Source organism: Micropterus dolomieu, unplaced genomic scaffold (assembly GCF_021292245.1).
Source record: "Micropterus dolomieu isolate WLL.071019.BEF.003 ecotype Adirondacks unplaced genomic scaffold, ASM2129224v1 contig_14347, whole genome shotgun sequence".
In the NCBI taxonomy this organism is placed as follows: domain Eukaryota; kingdom Metazoa; phylum Chordata; class Actinopteri; order Centrarchiformes; family Centrarchidae; genus Micropterus; species Micropterus dolomieu.
Window position 1 is genome coordinate 1 of NW_025743333.1, and position 13,820 is coordinate 13,820.

Sequence of the window (13,820 nt, forward strand, 5' to 3'; positions counted from 1 at the left end):
AGAACATAACTTTGGACCACTCAGCAGCAGTCCAGTCCTTTTTGTCTTTAGCCCAAGCGAGATGCTTCTGACGCTGTGTCTTGTTCAAGAGTGGCTTGACACAAGGAATGCGACAGCTGAAACCCATGTCTTCCATACGTCTGTGTGTGGTGGTTCTTGAAGCACTGACTCCAGCTGCAGTCCACTCTTTGTGAATCTCCCCCACATTTTTGAATGGGTTTTGTTTCACAATCCTCTCCGGGGTGTGGTTATCCCTGTTGCTTGTACAATTTTTTCTACCACATCTTTTCCTTCCCTTCGCCTCTCTATTAATGTGCTTGGACACAGAGCTCTGTGAACAGCCAGCTTCTTTAGCAATGACCTTTTGTGTCTTGCCCTCCTTGTGCAAGGTGTAAACGGTCATCTTTTGGACAGCTGTCAAGTCAGCGGTCTTCCCCATGATTGTGTAGCCTACAGAACTAGACTGAGAGACCATTTAAAGGCCTTTGCAGGTGTTTTGAGTTAATTAGCTGATTAGAGTGTGGCACCAGGTCTCTTCAATATTGAACCTTTTCACAATATTCAAATTTTCTGAGATACTGAATTTGGGGTTTTCATTAGTTGTCAGTTATAATCATCAAAATTTAAAGGAATGAAAACTTGAAATATATCAGTCTGTGTGGAATGAATGTATCCATTATACAAGTTTCACTTTTTGAATGGAATTACTTAAATAAATCAATTTTTTGATGATATTCTAATTATATGACCAGCACCTGTGTGTGTGTGTGTGTGTGTATATAAAGTAACTTTGTGTTGAAAAAGTATTGGGGACATAGGGGCTCAGATTAGAGGTTTGACGATACACCTTTTCACCATTTAACCCTATTTTGAAGTAATATTCAATGCGGAGATATATGAGTGGGGAGTCTGGTGGCGTCATATCTGACATATGGAGAAATATTCTGCACCAATTTTTTGGAAATTTCTTTATTTATATAAAAAGGAAACACAAAATTCAGCTGGCGGGTGACCGTTGAAAATATAAAAATAAAATGCAGTCATCGGCAGCTTGTTCTTTTAGCTTAAGTTACTTTTTTTGGATAATGCACATTTGTTCTTTCTGTTTAGATTGCATTGCATGTTTTCTTATTATGCAAATAAACCTTTCTTAAAGCATTTTCAGTTATTTAACAGTTTTTATTGCAAGCAATATTTTTAACAAATGCTTTTAAAAAGTGTATATATATAGCAGGCCTTAAAATGGTGTACTTGTTTAGTCAATATGGATAATAAGTCAGTGATGTGGTGCTCGTATTATACTGTATCATATTTGTAACTTGACCCTGAGGCTGTAGTCCTATAGTCTGACAGCCAGTCTGCCAATGTAGTAAGTATTAGGACATCCACAGGTGAACAGTTCCTGCTGTGCTAATTGATAAGTGTTTTACAAACTGTCAGATGTCTGAACCACACACACTAGAAAAATTTAACAAAATAAAATATCAATAAAAACCCTTGCAGGACTTAGATGTGGAGCTAAAAAGAGGTAAGCCTACTGAGGAAACTGGAAATCCAGCAACTACAAAAAGTGCATATATATACACATATATATACACACACACACACATATGCGTGCGTGTGTGTGTGTGTGTGTGTGTGTGTGTGTGTGTGTATATAGTGTGTGTACCATACATTTCTTGAGTGACATAACTTCCGGTGCTCACTTTCAAGGCACAATATAACATTACAATTATGAGTTTCAGTTTAGAGCAGTGATATTTTTAGCTATTCACGCATTCAGTCGGTCCACTATTGTCTGCCACACTTTCTTTCGCTGTTTTATTGCTATGCCCGTGACACTTTTTCTTTTATTTATAATTTTTCTTTACATGTGCTTTCATTCCATAAACCCACTCGCTGATGCTCATTGTGTGCGAAGTATGGTGCACGCGAACCACAAACTGCTATTTAATGCAGGCTAATGAAAAATATGCATAACACATACATCAGAACATGGAATAACTGAAAAAAAGACATTGTTTTCTGATCAGTGTGACCGCTGACTGAACAAATAAGGGACCAGGATTAACTAAGCCTGGCTGTTAGCCTGGTCTGGAGCAGGCTAGCGGCACAGAATAAATCGCCATGGTAATTTATGAGCTACTTCTTTCGTGAAACCGAGTAACGGCTTAATTCAGCCAGGATATCTGAAACAGCCCTCAGGGCGAGTTCAGCGCAGTTCAGCACCGACAAAACGGAAACGGTGGTGCCTCGAACACACTGTTGTGTACGCAAGCGCACTGCATTTCCCTGCCTTTTTAACACCATTGTGTTTACTAACTTGTCGCAGCTGATTGGGTAACACCTGTGACACGCTCACCAAACAGCCTACACCGAAGCCCGTTGCGGAACCACAACGTTGCAAGGGAACATGTCGTTCAATCTGAAAAAGTTGCAAACCGGTGCAACATGTTTTGAGATTGGACTCGCCCCAGATGGTTCCTGCATTGGCTGGGCGCAGGCCCTTCTGTGCACTCGGCATAAACACCGGCGTGCCGCATTTCAGAGGCGAGGGCGGGGAATCGAGCTGTGTGACACATGAGGCAGCAGGAGTGCGTTGAATCTCCATCACAGTCTGTAATCCCCATCAGCTGATGATCAAATGACGGCAGCTAGTGTGGGAGATGCTTTATTAAACAGTTTTTCTTGAGACTGAATTGTACCGAGAAACCTGGGGTAACACATTACATTAACAACGTAAACACCACGTTAACGTGTTGTAACGGTCAAGTTTTGGAGCGCATCCCCTTTTCCCGTCAGTCCCTCATTTCCGGTCCAGCTGGCCAATAGCAGCAGCTCATACTGAATCGCTTGTTTTGCCGCTAAAACTAAACTCAATCTTCTGCCAGTCCAGCTGCCCGTATGTGCGGAGAAAGGGAGCAGGAAAGAAGTAAGTTTAAACTCTGAATTTTCTGAAGTTAACATTTCTGCGTCTGCCTGGTCAGTGTAACGTTAAGTAACCTCTGACTTACTGCAACGTTAACGTGTTAACGTTATGAGAGCGAAGAAACGGTCCATTTTGTTCAGCTGACCTTAGTAACGTTCATTTACTTCGTAAAATAAACGGCTCCATTCCAATTCAGTTTCAACGATTAACGTTAGCTATAATCATTTAAGAACCAAAAAACTGAACTGCACCTAGTACAGTAACGTTAATGTCACAGGTGTAACAGCGGACACGGGGGCGCTCCCTCACGTTCTGCAGGGTTACTCTAACGTTAGAGTTACTATTAAAAACGTTACCTGCTTATTAACAAACATACGCAAGTTTTATAACACAACTCTTCGTCTTTGAGGTTTTGTGCTCAATTCGGCGCACAGATGCAGGCTGACGAGGTATAAATATACAAGTTATAGCATTTAACGTTAATTCGGTTCAGAGTTTTGACAGGATCCCGTCTCCATCTGACAGCTGCATCTTCGTTTAAGTTAGGTCTAAGGTTCACTGCCATCAAGCAGAAATAAAGGATCACGTAGTTATTTGTATCGTGATCCTGACCAGAATCTGTTGGTTAGAAGTTACAGCGCCTCCAGAGGCAGATAAGCGCTCCAATTATTAACGATTTCCACCCAGCTAACGGTTCAAATGAACTTCTGGCTCATAGAAAAAATGCATATAATCACATATGTGTTTGAAATACAGAAGTGTTTGAACCTTTTTTATTGTGTGTACAAAAATTAATTATCTAAACCAGGCGCTAACGGCACCAGAAAATATTTATATTCTATATGTAGTTGTGTTATTCCATGTATTAACTATGAATTGGAGAGGGTGATGACCTTGTGTATATTTGTGTATTTGCCTCTAAATATGAGGAATCAATAGTCAAACCTAGTTTCTCTGCAAATTACAAGTTAATATGCGATAGATTCAGTCACTGGAAACATGTGAATGTTGTTGTTATGGTTTGGCATTAACAGGAGGTCAATAATTAATTACAGTTAAGAGAAAGTCATTGGGGGGCCTAGGGATTATGGTGACTTCAGTTTGAATCTGGCCAGGAACCTTCTGTTCTCCACTGTCAAGGCCTAGATGGCAAGAATTAAAAAGCCCAGCAAAACTAGTCTTTCACATCTGTGCTCTTTGCCATGATGATCAGGCCTGTCAGCCACATTATAAGCCCATCATCAGTAAAATGGCCACACATAGCATGTGCAAATATGAAGGGAGAGAGCCTGTTGCATCTGAAGTGACAGGGTTTCTGTTTTCCTGGCGACTTATTTGAAAGCAGTAACTTGACCATGACCCTTCTTACTTTAGTGTAGAACAATACCAACCATGTGTTTATGAAGAGTAAAATGCCAGAATGATTTATTTGCTTGTGAAGATGTGTGGTTTCGAAGACACTTTCATCTTTCATATTATGTTCTCAGCAGTGAGCATTCTGGGTGGTGGATTTATCTTTCCCCAGCTGTTTTCATTTGTACTTTCCTGATTCTTTTACAGTTTCAAGGTCAGTGGGTTTCAGATCAGCAGCTGAAAATGGGAATCTCTGGACTGCTGCAGTTCATCAAAGATGCAGCAGAGCCCATGAACGTGAAAAAATACAAAGGCCAGACTGTGGCTGTGGACACATACTGTTGGTTGCATAAAGGAGCTTTTTCCTGTGCTGAGAAGCTTGCTAAAGGAGAACCAACTGATCAGTAAGCAAGCACTTCTATCATTCTAAAAAAGATGTGTTCAAAAGTACGTTTAAAAAGGTGTTCAAACTCACGAAACTTTGCACACATATCAGAAGTGGCCTCGCGCATTGGCGCCCCCTTCAAAATTTTAACAAAGGAGCCCTGCACTCCGTTTTACCCAGTTGCACAAACTTTTTGTAGCAGATCTAGGGCTGGGACAATTCAACGTCGTCATCGTTCATGAAATACGTTTAATTGCATAAGGTTCGTCTGTGTGTTGCAATGAATTGCTACCCCTGGTCTAAGCAGGGATCCCCCGGAGAACAAGCTGCAGCTGAACTTACAGCTTACAAGCGTCTAAAGTTTGGGAGTGTTTTAGACAAAGCAAGCTCTGCAAAGCTCTGCAAATTGAAATGCTGTATCACAGCAGCACAACTACCGTGCACCTACCGTCAGGATGATTGTGCCACCTATTTGCAACCGGAAATTACAAGTTAGGAGTGATAGTTGTTGTACCACCTGGCAGTCCTCATTTACATGTAATTTTCAGTGGGTTGTCCACACTTGATGTACTGCAGGGCTATTCAATTACAATTTCAATTAGGCTGGATTTTAAAACCAAGACACAAAGATGGGCTGGACATTTTCTCAAGAGTTTGACACACTTGTACTGGTTCGGTTCTTTATCAATGCTCTTATCAGTCCTATTTATTCCTAAATAATTGCCTTTAAAAAAAAATTTATTTGAAAAAAGAATTTAATATCTTTTATTAATTAAATGTTTGTTTCTAGAGCAGCAACAGGATTCACAACAGAAAGGTCACTAATATCTCTCTGGAGACAAATCTAAAATGTCAGTTAAATCAGTCCTATTCCTGACATCAACATACTGAGTGAAGTTTAGAAAGAACAGAAGAAAAACCTGTCCCCCTCAGCTGAGTTTATAATGTGCCATATTTTAATGTACTGGCAAACTAAGCTAAACAGTTACTAAAGACAGAGAATAAGTTGTTAGCTGAACTAGCGCTGTGCTTGTGTAAAACCGAAACACAGCTGGTGGATGAGAGACTGAGCAGATTAAAACATCGCGTTTTGCGTGTTTATGCTTTTTAAACGGGTGTGGTGGTGAAGTATCGCCTTTTTACTCGTGAAGTTTTTATTGCACCACGCAGCCTACTTAAAAAGCGTAGTTATGTAATGTCCACTGATCAGCTGGCTGACTTCGCTCAGTTTCCGCGTGGATGTGTGTGGAGTGGAGGCACTTTGCAGAGACACAGAGAGGAGAGGCTGCAGGTCGGACAGTTAAGTGTTGAGCCTTGATTGGCAGTGATCGGGTCAGAGCATGTGAAACTCAACAAAGAGGAGAAAGAAATGATATAGCTCACTCTTTAGCTACTTTCATAAATTTTGATTTTCATGTGTCATATTATCATATTATGTGCTGGGCCACATGGAGGTTGCTTCGGGGCCGGACCGGTGTTCTGTAGCGCCATATAGGGGACACAGGAAGTGCTGTTTAACTCCTTTGTGCAGAGCGTTGTGTGTGAAGGTGCGAGGGCCCGTTCATCGCTGTTTGCAGCTTTAATATTTACTTTGTAATCTTCTTGTAATGAAAGTTGAATGTCCAGAACTGATATCGGCATTTTTAATTTGTCCATTCCCAGGTATGTGTGGTACTGTATGAAATTTGTGGACATGCTGTTGTCCTTCAGCGTCAAACCAATTCTGGTGTTTGATGGACGCAATCTGCCTTCAAAACGAGAGGTGGAAAAGGCTCGTAGAGAGTGAGTATTTACCTTGGTTGTGAGTGTGAATGTGAGTGTATGGATGCACAACACATACACATCCTGGATTGCCTATCACTGACGACCTCACAAGTCTTAAAGTACTTTCTAAAGGGAAATCTACTTGAATATGGTTATGTTGGCAGGTTTTGTTATTTGTGCACAAGTTTGTACATTTTCTCTCTGAAAGCCATCATCCTGCACCTCTATCAGCTGTCAGCGAGTCAGAAACTGAAACTGTAAGCACACATGCAAGTGATCACCAAGGCATTGATCACAGAGCCTGACAAATGTTCGCACATTTCATTCACTGTGTGTCATAAACACACACACTCAGACAAAGGTTGTTTTATTTGAAGGACTGCATTCCAAAAAAAGCAACAGTGCAACATTGTTTGAGTGAAGGTGCAGAGAGGAATGTACATATCTGTAGACAGGTCAGCCAACAACATAGTGTTCTATTATTAATTCAATTTCATTCATGTGTCTTTCAGGCGCAGAGAAGCGAACCTTCAGAAAGGCAGACAGCTACTACGCGAAGGCAAAGTGTCTGAAGCCAGAGACTGTTTTACTCGCTGTGTTAACATCACCCCAGCCATGGCCCACAACCTTATTAAGGTATGGACTTCCCATTTCCTGCCAGGCTGAAGTAAATTATACCAGTGCCTCAATTCTAGGGCTGGCCCCGAAAAGTCATACGAGTTATGGGTCGAGAAGACCGAGTCAACTCATTTTGTCAGTTGAATCACTGCACTTTTCTGCATCATTGTACGCAGAGCAATGCAGGAACGACAGCATGGCAGGCTGTGAACTTTACAAACCGAGTGTTTTCAAAATGACCTTATCACCAAGCTAACCATGATGGAAGTAAAGAATGGGAATGGAAACTGGGAGCAGCGCGAGGCAAAGTCTGTTAGCTGCACCGATGTGGCAGGAGAGGCACACTAAGATTGTATTACTGAACTATGACACAGTCTTACTTTGTATGACTTTGTATGCGGAAATCTGACATTTTCACATCACAGATGATGAACAAGGTAGGTAAGAAAGGTAAACTTTTTCTGGTTTTCCCTCTGATGTCCTCCGGCTGCTCTGCCTCAACTTTTTGTGATTTACAGAGTTTCCTGATGGGCAGATAGTTTTACTTGTTGTCAACCATGATTTAAATGCTGGGCATATATGTTTATGGGTTTTTAGATGGTTTATTGTTGTAGGACATAGCTAAAAAAACACAGTAAAAAGGATGCCTACATTAAATTGAATTCTAACAGCGTTCTTCACCACTGGCTTTATGTTGTGGTTATTTATGTTAAGGTGAATGGAAGGTAAAGCAAAGGAAATGGGGAAACCTGCAAGTTTGAATGGAGCTCCGCAGAGAAGCAAACGGGACCTTCACCATCACACAGAATGAAAATTTGACAATATTTGCAGTTAGCAGTGTTCACACACCAAAACCCAGTACAGGCCCTCCAGTATCTCTTCCAAGTTGCATGTGACATACAAACAGCTATAGAAATCCTTAATTTGGTCATTTGAACCCCACAAATACCTTTGTCTTTTTCTGTGTAACTTAATTTCATTCTTCATTCAGCAGTGATGCATATTGGTGAAGTTATGTAGGAAATGTTTGTTTGTTTGTTTTTAAAACCAGGCTGCAAGGGCGAGACGGGTGGACTGTGTTGTCGCTCCATATGAAGCTGATGCTCAGTTAGCTTACCTCACTAAATGTGGTTTGGCCCAGGCTGTCATCACAGAAGACTCTGACCTGCTGGCGTTTGGCTGCAAAAAGGTACTAGACCCAGGGGCTGCATGTGCAGCTGCTTACGTATGTAAACACGTAAAGGAAACCTGATGGGTGCCTGTTATTAGCTGTTGGCGTCCAAACCACGTAAGATAAGATTTTGCAGAGAATGGTTACTGTGCTTACTTTATAAGCTGTGGTAAGAACAACAAGGAAGTTGGCTAACTAGTGAGAGAGAGAAACAATAGACTGACAGATCAGAAGTGCTTAGTCAGTGCTAAAAAAACCAAACACTTGTTTGTCGTATTTGTAGCAAACCATGCGTTCAGACAAAAGAAAGCATAGCCTTTAAGAAATGGCCTCATGGACTGCTGCTCATACATTGCGACCAACTCATAAACTCATCTTTCACAACAATGCAGGTGATCCTCAAAATGGACAAGCAGGGCAACGGCCTGGAGATAGATCAGAGTAACCTGGGCCGCTGTCGCTCTCTGGGGAACGTTTTCACAGAGGAGAAGTTTCGCTACATGTGCATCATATCTGGCTGCGATTATCTGGCCTCCCTGCACGGCATCGGCCTAGGCAAGGCCTGCAAGCTGCTGCGGCTGGCCAAAGACCCCGATATCCTCAAGGTGAGACAGATGGTGTGACAGTGAAGCTGGAGCATGCATTTAGAAAGGTAACTACTGATGAAGTTGGGATTCTAAAGGCGCCAAATTTTTTAGAAAGATGGATTAACATGGCTACTTAGGGTGCACAGCAGACTTGCTTCTGAGGAAAGCATTTGTCCTCTGGGAAATGAAATGTTGAATTCATAAGTAACTGACTTGCGTGAAAATTGGTTCTTGACTTTGGAAATAGTTTGGCAAAATAATCTTAACTCAAGGTCTTTTTCCTGAGCTCTCAACCTCATCCCAAGATTATTCTGTCAGATGTAGGACTCTTCTCTACTCTACCACTGCTTGGCACACATCACAAAGATTACCTTCAAATAAATATTTTATTTCCAAACTTATTTATGAACAAAACATTGAATCCAAATGACTCGAATAAGTCAAATAAAAAAGAACCATACAGTGGAATACAATGTTTCAACAAAGAAGAAGTGCTCAAATACTCTGCTTAACCTGTCTATTATTTACACCACCTATTAATCATTGTTCATAATATTATGACACAATTAATTAGACTAATGAATGACATTTATGATTAAACTATTCCAATTACACAATAAGAATTGCACAACATAATGGTACTAACTGTAGAAAGTACAAACTAAGCAAGTGTAACAATATGCAGTGTAGGTGAAAAACTAACCACTGAGTTGTTTTGATATTCAGCAAATGTATACAGAATGTGAATCAGTAGTAATCAAACCAATTCCAATACTAGCATGAAAATGAGTGTTGGTAAAGCCCTGCAGCAGTGCTCCTGTGGCAGACTGTTATCTGGAAGCTCTTGTTTCCACGGCAGGTGATCAGAAAGATGGGCCAGTACCTGAAGATGAACCTAGTCGTTCCTGAAGAGTACATTGAAGGATTCATCACAGCCAATAACACCTTCCTCTACCAGCTGGTGTTTGATCCTGTCCGGAGGAAGGTTTTACCGCTCCACCCGTACCCAGAGCACATCGACCCGGCCACCCTGAGCTACGCTGGACTGTATCCTCCTGCCCTGAATCACACCTTTGTAAATAATTGAAATGATTTAGTGTCACTCTTGGTTATATTTGCTTTAGAAATGGGAAATGGGAAGTTGGAAGTTCCTCTCCATTACTTGCACAAAATGCTCTCCTTGATGATGTTGAATTCAGTAATCTAGGAGATGACAAAGGTTTGCAGATGGCCTTGGGAAACCTTGACATCAATACCTTGGAGAGGATAGACGACTTCAGCCCAGACAAAGCCCTTCCACGGGTATCAGATTACAATTTAGTTTTAATTTCAGTTAAAGGAGCCCTGGTGATCAAAATGAAGTGTCACATTTAGTTAAGAGTAACTTTGCAAATGTCTTTTCAGCCTTCTAAAACCCGCAGTCGCAGTTGGAATGACTCGCCAACCCCTATGGGGCCCAGTATCTGGAGTGGAGTCTTTAAGCCAGCCCTGCCTCAGCCTGCCTCCTCCCCAGACAGGCCTCCCTCCACCAGGGGGAAGGAGAGAGTCATCAGCCTGGACAGTCTGAGGCTGCCCTGCAGAGAGCTGCAGGTGAAGCGACCAAGAGAAGGTCAGCTGTAACCCTGTGTTTAGAGTTTTGCATGCTTAGTTATGCTGATATACCAAATTTATCCTCTCAGTAAACAGATCCACTACAGCACACACGTCTGATTGGTTAATGATGGCTGATCTGATCAAACCAAAAAAACCTCAGAGAAAATGCAAAAGTGAAATGGAAAAATACTAATAAGATTTGATCACAGAAATCAACAATACTCAACAAACTGAGCTGCAGCTGCAGTTTGTGCTGATGAAGGATTGGTGATAAATATTGCTCATTACGGGTTCATCCGATTCTCTGTGCTTCTTTGCAAAGTAAATAAAATGATCTGCAGGTACTGTAATTGGCCCTTTTTAAGGAAAGTGACTCACTGTGGCAGCTACTACAAAGCAGAATAGATATAATAGAACAAATAAATATGAGCAGCAGTGCATAGACACTGCATGACATGTGGACTGTACTTGTCTTTTTTTCCCAATAGACTCTACTATATCAGACCAGGACGTGCTGCAGCAGTACTCACCCTCCAGTCAAAAGCGGTCCAGGACAGATCGGCAGCCAGACAAGCCGACACTAACCAGTCAGCCCCGGCCACGCAACTGCTTTGCCACCCTGCTGCAGAGGAGGAACCAGGAGGCTGAGGAGGATGGCCAGGCCACATGCAGCAGGTAACATCCCAGGGATTCAACCATATCCATCTAGTGTGCGTGTGTGAGGTTGCCAGGTTTGGTATCATCTGCCTGTACAGACACCAAAACTTGTAGCCGGAGACACAGCACAAAAGTACTGCGTGGATGGATATACTGTATCACAAAATAGTTCCAGCACATGACCAAAAAATTTTTACATTTTTGAATGGATTAAACAAACAAGGTACAAAGTGTTAATTAGAGTTAGAACAAGTTCCTCCCTGCTTTCAGTCTTTATGCTAAGCTAACCTAATAACATCTACAGCTCCTTACTGGACTCACAGACATGAGATAGATATCCATCCAAAGCAAAGTATTCCTTTAAACCAGGGGGCATGCATGTTTAGCATGAAGTAAAGATAACACTGTACTGGAGAATGTCTTGATGGGGTTGTGTTTGTTGTTACATGTAGATTCTTCAGCAGTTCTGGTTCAGCAGCCAGTCTGAGGACTAAAGAGTCTGCTCACGAGGATATCCTTCATGCCGTGGAGCCCAGGGCTATGAGTCACACCCAGGACAGCTCTCCCAGCACCCAGACCAATGACAGTGATAGTCCTGATGTTCCATCTGTAGACACCCCCAGCCCGCCTCCATCACAAAGCACCCCATCTCCCACTTCAGCCAGTCATCGTCTCAGGCTGTTTCCCTGGTCAGGCAACTCCACCTCCACTGCACAATCGAGAACACCTGATTCCACAGGCCTGGCTGCCCTGCAGCAGTTTCAGTATAAGAAGGAGAGTTTTTCCTCACCCACACAAACCCACAGATCGCCTGGAGACTCCCCAACTGATGGAAACCCAGATGACACAGAGGACCTTCCAGACTCCCCTCCATCCCAGGACAGCGCCTACTTCTCCCAGTCCCAGCCTTACCTCACTTCCTGCCACAAAGAGGAAACCCCCACCTACAGCTTCGCCTCCTCCTACTACCAGGAGGATGCTGTCTCTGTACGTTCATACAAATATCCACTGCCTGTGTAAATGTGTGTACGTCCCTCTTTGTTTGGTCAGCCTTCACACATACATCATCAGCAGAGTTTCATGGCTCATGGGTGGGTGTGCAGAAAGCTATTTTTGTTGCATGGCTTTGTGTTTTTACCTATGACTTTCATGTGCCTCCTCAGGAAATGAGTTCAAGCAAAGATTCTAAGCCAGAGCAGAGTCCCACACACTCAGCAGAGGTAGATAAGAAACCTGGCATGCTGAGGTCAAAGGTGGGTTTGTGCCTGAGTTTAGAGCTGCAACCAACGATTATTTTCATTGTTGATTAATCTGTCGACTATTTTCTCCATTAATTGATTAGTTGTTTGGTCTATAAAATCAGAAGAAAATTGTGGAAAATGTTGATCAGTGTTTCCCAAAGCCCAAGATAATGTCCCCAACCCAAAGAGATTCAATTTACCCTCAAAGAGGAGCAGAGAAACCAGAAAATATTCACGTTAAGAAACTGGAATCAGAGAATACTGGCTTTTTGTCAAGGTGAGAAGGATATCAATCTCATGTCTGTGTGTTATGTACAGAGCTGGAGTCAGGATCTAAAACAAAAAGAGAAAATAAAGAAAATAAGAGGGAGGAAGGGAGTCTTGGGCAGTTAAAAGTTCTGTCCCTTCCTGCTCTCTGTCATCACCAACACTTTAATGCTGAATTTACGATTTAGCTGTTCTCATTTACACTACAGGAAATACAAGACAGTGATCAGTAAGCTTCAGAGCTGTTGGTAGGTGTATTTTTCAACTTTGGACAGAGCCAGGCTAGCTGTTTACCCCTGCTCCCAGTCTGTATGCTAAGCTAGGCTAACTAGGACTCCAGCTCTGTACTTAACACAGACATGGGACTGGTATTCATTTTCTTATCTCACCCTTGGATTTTTGTTATTCACTTCACAATTTAGAAATAATGAATCTTGTCTCCTGTACATGGGTTCTCACCAGGTTTCAGGCCTGTCAAAGCCGAAGTCCAGAAGCCAGGGTCAAGCTGCAACGGTGCGAACGTTGGGCCCAGCCAGGGCCAGTGGACTGAGGAAAAAGTCTGGGGGTTCTGGGAAGAAAACCTCCTCCCCTAATAACGAGAACAACCCTGGTGTCCAGGCCACCATCAGCAGTCTCTGGAAGAACTTCAGCTTCAAAACGTATGTCATATATATATATATATATATATATAAACTCACCTAAAGGATTATTAGGAACACCATACTAATACTGTGTTTGACCCCCTTTCGCCTTCAGAACTGCCTTAATTCTACGTGGCGTTGATTCAACAAGGTGCTGAAAGCATTCTTTAGAAATGTTGGCCCATATTGATAGGATAGCATCTTGCAGTTGATGGAGATTTGTGGGATGCACATTCAGGGCACGAAGCTCCCGTTCCACCGCATCCCAAAGATGCTCTATTGGGTTGAGATCTGGTGACTGTGGGGGCCATTTTAGTACAGTGAACTCATTGTCATGTTCAAGAAACCAATTTGAAATGATTGGAGCTTTGTGACATGGTGCATTATCCTGCTGGAAGTAGCCATCAGAGGATGGGTACATGGTGGCCATAAAGGGATGGACGTGGTCAGAAACAATGCTCAGGTAGGCCGTGGCATTTAAACCATGCCCAATTGGCACCAAGGGGCCTAAAGTGTGCCAAGAAAACATCCCCCACACCATTACACCACCACCACCAGCCTGCACAGTGGTAACAAGGCATGATGGATCCATGTTCTCATTCTGTTTACGCCAA

The 13,820-nt window shown here is 42.4% G+C and overlaps 1 protein-coding gene across 1 annotated transcript; it reads left to right on the top strand.

The window, feature by feature from the left end:
* Nucleotides 1–2,778: 2,778 nt before the first annotated feature.
* On the top strand, nucleotides 2,779–13,224 carry exo1 (exonuclease 1; the record flags this gene model as incomplete). The annotated part of the gene is made up of 13 exons (XM_046042937.1): nucleotides 2,779–2,932; nucleotides 4,490–4,686; nucleotides 6,330–6,449; nucleotides 6,944–7,067; nucleotides 8,101–8,238; nucleotides 8,613–8,825; nucleotides 9,667–9,854; nucleotides 10,007–10,109; nucleotides 10,212–10,416; nucleotides 10,889–11,075; nucleotides 11,510–12,044; nucleotides 12,221–12,310; nucleotides 13,028–13,224. Coding segments are annotated over exons 2-13 (2,261 nt in total), but the record flags the coding sequence as incomplete, so codon positions are not given.
* Nucleotides 13,225–13,820: the final 596 nt, after the last annotated feature.